The sequence below is a fragment of the Spermophilus citellus genome, assembly GCF_964194105.1.
Source record: "Spermophilus citellus genome assembly, chromosome: 4".
Lineage (NCBI taxonomy): Eukaryota > Metazoa > Chordata > Mammalia > Rodentia > Sciuridae > Spermophilus > Spermophilus citellus.
Window position 1 is genome coordinate 128,250,127 of NC_138185.1, and position 6,247 is coordinate 128,256,373.

The window sequence follows — 6,247 nt, forward strand, 5'->3', positions numbered from 1 at the left end:
TCTTCACCAGCCACCTCAGAGAATCTTTGGTAAAGACCTACATTACTTTTCAGTGTTTTTTGAGATCAGATTTTTGTGCCATGATGCGCCACGAAATATCCAAGGTTATATTTACTTAATTCTATGGTTATATTTAAGATTTTAAAACTTTTTGAAATCTGTAATTCTGTGCTGATATGTATTAAATTATTTATCATGCAAAAGGATTATTCTTCTAAAAGCTAAGTTATTATAGGAAAAAATAGGAAAAATATTTTTAAATATATCCTACCTGGAAAAAGCTTGCTTTTATTGTCAGTAGCATTTTTTTCTAACTTGTTCTTGGTCTGAAGAGCAATTGTTTCATCCAAGTTTTCTGGAGAAAGGAGGAGAAGAAATATAATTTCCTGAGCAATGATATCAAAGTTTTACTAAAAATGTTTAAATCTCACCAGAAATATCACACTAACAATTCCAAAATATTAATGTTGCTAGCAAGGTGATTTGACCTTATTTTATTCCCAAGAATCATAGATTCTCAGGATGTAAGGCATTTCATTTGAGATTCTCAAGTTCCTCCTTCTACTCAGTTAATTGCAGAAGTTTCTTCTGCATCTCTGTGGCCCCTACTAGAGTACTTCCGGGGTTGACACCAAAAGTAGACACCTGTGGTTTTGACCTACATAATACCTTGTGGTTACTGTACTAGATTTTCCCTTGGGAAACCCAGTGTTCTCTCAATCTCAGAAATCTTGTCTACAGTGGTGACTGGGTAACCTAATCCTGATAACCAGGGTCTTCATAACCCTGATCGATAGTGACTGATTCGATGAACACTTGACAGTCTAGGTCCATGAGACTCGATGCTAGGACCACTGAGAGAAGGTGGCTCTCTTTCCACAGGGATTGCTATGTGATGAAGATGTTAAGATTAGATTAGGGCTGTCCCAGGCATCTATTTCCCACAGGGAGCAGCCTGTCTGCAATGAACCAACTACTCATGGACTTCACAAACTCAAACTAACCCCCAAACCCTGGTTAACTTTTCAGTTACCCGAGGCCATAAATTACCTTTTTGCTTTAGCCAAACAGTTGAATTCCTGTCATTTAGGATCTTCACTAGGGCCTTGTATAAGGAGGCAGCTAGCTTTACTGTTAGGTAGTCTTTTGCTTTGGTTTGCTTTTATGATACTGGGACTTTTATGATTCTGCTTTTTATGATGAAGTGCCCAGGGGCACTTTACCACTGAGCTACATATCCAGATTTTTATTTTGTATTTTTAGTTAAGGTCTCACTAAGTTGCTGAGGCTGGCCTCAAACTTGTGATCCTTTAGCCTCGGCCTTCTGAGTAGCTGAGATAATGGTTGTACACCACCATACCCAAATTGTCAATTTTCCTACTCATACTAAGTTGAAATCTGTATCCTTGTTCAAAATTAGTAAGTTCTACCTGGAAAAGCTGTTGTTGCTATTGATGCATAACATATTGCTACTCTCAGTCTTTTTATATAAATATAAATATAAAATTTGAATTTTTGGAAACTTTAACTGTGCTGTCAACTTTGGAAAAAGTATCCCAGTTTACTGTGTTAAGTTGGCATTGGACAGAAATTAACAACTATATTGGTCTAGAAACATTAAACATTTTTTTTTCCATTTGTATTGGGGTAACACACTGTATTAAATATGTAAGGTCTTATCTATGTGGATTTGATTTCAGAAACTAATATTCTCTAAATATAAAAAAATTTAGTAAGTTCTAATTTTGCTCTTTGAAGTAACATCACATAAGTTTTATTAGACATGAAGTGTCTAGACTGACATCCACCAGGTAGACAATGAGTTAGAATCCACATCCTAGGCACTTCAATATTCAACCAGTCACATATCACACTTGCTCTTTTAGGATAGATTTTTTTTTTTTTTTTTTGCCATTTGCAAAGAAGCATTTATTTGTAATTAGTCGGTAAAAATTCCATTAGTATTTGGTATAATTTCTCTTCAAATAAACTCCTCCCACCCCACTCCTATTTAGAGTAGAAAAGTAGTCTATTCTGTTGTGTAATGCACTGTTTTCTTCTTTTTGAAATAGCAACGATAGCTGACAAGCTTTGTAATCACCATACACTGAGGGACGAGAACAGAATGCTAAATCCCTGCTTGTCACTGGCTCAGAGGTCAGGAGAAAAGGCTGGTTGATTCTCTCTTGTACCCATACTGCCCTCACTCAGGGACCTGGAGATGGAGTCCCATGGTATCTGCCAAAAATCAGTATGCTAACACAGAACAATACCTGAAAATACAGCTTATATTTTGACTGTAAGAGTTAAATATATTTTGGAGAAAGTTAAGAAAACAGGGTTTTTTGTTTGTTTGTTTTTTAAAGACAGTGTTTTACTATGTTGTCTAGGCTGGCCTTGAACTTCTGGGCTCAAGCCTTCAGAGTAGCTGGGACTATAGATATATGCCACTGCACCAGCTACAGAAAATCATTTCTAAAAGTCACACTTATTATGCCCAGAGATGTTTTGGTATATTTCCTTTCAACTTTATGGGTGTGTGTATCCATATATATAAATGTATGTGTGTGAACTTTCTAATTATGTGAGTATAAGTTCCAAAGCAGAGAAAGAAGAAGGGAAAATTAATGAGAACAAAGGCACTGAGGAATGAAACTGACATGGCATTTTAACATAAAGCATAACATAACATACATACAACATTTAATAGTATTGACTATATATCCTTTTTTTGGTACCAGGGATTGAACCCAGGGGTGCTTAACCACTGAGCCATATCCCCAGCCCTTTTTAATATTTTATTTAGAGGCAGGGTCTTGCTGAGTTTCTTAGGGCCTCACTAAATTGTTGAGGCAGGCTTTGAACTTGCGATCCTCCTGCCTCAGCCTCCCAAGCCGCTGGGATTACAGGCTTGCACCACCACACCAAGCTATATATCCATTTTTAACTCCAAAATTAGGATATTTTTATCATGAACATTTTCCCTTGTCACCAAGCATATAATAAATGTAATTATTTTGAAAACACAAGTATTTAAAATAAAATCTTAATAGTCTAAGATAAAAATAAGTAAATTATTTATTTTAGATATTTTCTTTTTGTGGAACATCTATTCTTTCTCCTATAAACCAATGTCACCCAACAGAACTTTCTGCAATGATGGAAGTATTCATTTCTGTGCCATTCAACACATTAGCTACTAGCTACATGTGATAACTGAGCACTTGAAATGTGCCTAGTGTAACTAAGAAACTAGATTTTAAATCTTTATTTAAATGGCAACTTGTGGTTGGTGGCCACCATATTGTAGTAAGAAGCAGTAGGAACACCTGCCTTGCACATAAGCCTTTGCAGCATCCATGATGAATTTGTTCTACTTTTTTAAAGTTGTAGATGAACATAATATCTTCATTTTATTTATTTATTTTTATATGTTACCAAGGATCAAACCCAGTGCCTGACATATGCTAGGCAAGCACTCTACCACTGAGCTACAACCCCAGCACCCCTGATGAATTTCTATAGGACAAATATGTGGAATTCCTGTGTCTGTATCTTATGTATTGATATGATAGTTGTGGGTCTGAAAATATCTGTTTTATTGGTAAAAGACTAGGGTAGGCCACAAAGCACTGTGTGTAATCTGAACTCATTTTTTGTTAAATTAAGACAAACAAAGAAATTACATAGGTGTATATGCACACAGAGAGAAAAACATCTAAAAGTATATAAACCAAAATGTTACCAGGATGTTGACATTATTAGAAATTTTCATTTCCTTTTAAATTTCTTTTTGTGTTGAATGATTTTTCAAAATAAATATGCTCATTTATAATTAAAAAAAATCAGTAAAACTATTCTCATGTAGAAAAAGTGGAGTTCATGCAGCATAATTCTGAGTTTCCTTATGAGATTTCCTCCTCTATTTATTTATCCTTCTCCACTTAGAGTAAGGAGCCATGAGGTCTTCCTGCCCAAACTACATTGGGGATGAAAGGTATTTGTTGACAAAAGTCCTTTTTAAAAACAAATAAAAATTGAGTATTTGCAATGTACAACTGAGAATGTCTAGTGCAACTGAGAAGACTGATTTTAAATTATGTTTAATTTTAATTAATTACAAAAACAACCTGTATGTAACATCAAAGTTTTTCTGTTTATCTATAAATTCAAGGAATCACGTGTTGGTAACTTTTTTTATAAGAGTCAGATCTTTTAGGCTTTGTAGGCCATACAGTCTGTAGCAGCTACTCAGCTCTGCTGTTGTAGCAGGAAAGCAGCCATGAAACAACTGAATGGCTATGTTCCAATAAAACTTTATTTATGAACATGGAAATATGAATCTTATCCAGTTCTCATATATGAGGAGATGCTGTTCTTCTTGATGTTTTTTCCAATCATGTATACATGTGAAAGTCCTTAGCTTATGTGCCATACAAAAATAGATGTTGGGCTGGATTTGGTCCATGAATGATATTAGAGTGTGTATGTGTGTGTGTGTGTGTGTATGTGTGTATACACACACATACACACACACACACACACATATATATATATATATATATATATATATTTTTTTTTTTTTTTTTTTGATACAAGGTCTTGCTAAATTGCCAAGGCTGGCCTTAATCCTGTGATCTTCCTGCCACAGCACCCAGCTCACCCCAGTCCTTCATTTTATAGATGCAGGAAGTGAGGCCCAGCACAGCACAGTGCCTTCCTCAGCTTGACAGAGATAGACCCAGGAGTCAGGACTCCTCTTGACACCAAGGCCAGTGCTCCTTCCTCCTCACCATACAGTCTTCAAAGGGGAAAATCAAGACTTGTTAGTCCCAGCCTTCCAAACACAATTAAAAAAAACTAATAAGTTAAATTGTAATATGATTGCCACCATGGAGATTGTTAGAAAATGTGAATAGGATTAAATATGATAAATGTGAAATATCTGTACTCAATTTAGATCTATAAGGAGTTGGAAACTCTGGTTAATTCTGTTTGTAAGCGTCATCAAACTGGGCACTTCTGGTTATCAAGTGATTTGGGCTGTTTGGCATAAATAATCAAATTATTGAGGGAATTGTCATCAAATTCCAAATTTACTTTGAATAATAAAAATACCATAGTAAAAACAAACTAGATAGGATTCTCACCAAGGTAGGAAACGCCTTCTTCCGGAGAAATTGTGCCATACTTGACCATCATCTTCACAAAGTCAATCAATGTCTTCATGATAGTAATTAGTGTTTCTTTCTCTTTTGCTTCTTTTTCTATGTAAAAAGACAAAAATAACTCAAAGGAAACAGTAGAGAATAGCTAGATTTTTCAATTTCAATTTATTTTATTTTATTTTTAAAATTTTGGTACTGAGGATTGAACTTAGAGATGCTTAGCTACTGAGCCACATCCCCAGGCTTTTTTCAATATTTAATTTTAAAAATTTTTTATTTTTATCTTTTGTACCAGGGATTGAACCCAGGGGCACTTAACCACTGAGCCTCATCCCCAGTCCTATTTTTTTTTTTTGTATTTTTTATTTAGAGACAAGGTCATACCAAGTTGCTTAGCACTTTGCATTTTTGCTGAGGTTGACTTTGAACTCACAATCCTCCTGCCTCAAACTTCCGAGCCGCTGGATTTACAGGTGTGCTCTTCTGCACCCAGATTCAATGTTTAATTTTGAGGCAGGGTCTCACCAAGTCTTTACGGCCTCAATAAATTGCTGAAGTTGGTCTCAATCTTGCAATCCTGCATTAGCCTCCTGAGTTACTACTGGGCATTCACCACCACACAGCTCAGTGTCAATTTATGAAGCAGAGCATCTTTTTTATTTATTTATTTTTCTGGTACCAGGGATTGAACTCAGGGGCATTCAACCACTGAGCCACATCTCTAGCTCTATTTTGCATTTTATTTAGAGACAGGGTCTCACTGAGTTGCTTAGCACTTCACCCATGCTTAGGCTGGCTTTGAACTCACAATTCTCCTGTGGCCTCCCGAGCCACTGGGATTACAGGTGTATGACTCTGCACCCAGCTGAAGTATATAGCACCTTATTAAAATATTTCTCTCTACATTTATAGCTAAAACCATACATATTTAACTTATGAAATTTTAGGGCTTGATTGGAATTCAGGGCAATGTACAGCTATACCAAACTTTTTTAGAAATGGGCAATAATAACTTTTCCATGAAGCTTTAATTTAATCTAAAATACTGCACTAATAAGTATTAAAGAGGCAGTTTTCAA

General features: G+C 35.5%; 1 protein-coding gene across 1 annotated transcript in view; it reads right to left on the minus strand.

Annotated features, from left to right (window-relative positions):
- The window catches only part of SCG3 (secretogranin III), a 39,489-nt gene that overhangs the window by 21,959 nt on the left and 11,283 nt on the right, over window positions 1–6,247 (minus strand). Inside the window, exons 7-8 of the mRNA XM_081292868.1 lie at window positions 5,151–5,262; window positions 272–355 (exon numbers count right to left, since the gene is read on the minus strand). Of these exons, the coding sequence (XP_081148994.1) occupies window positions 272–355; window positions 5,151–5,262 (196 nt within the window). The remainder of the gene's footprint in view (window positions 1–271; window positions 356–5,150; window positions 5,263–6,247) is intronic.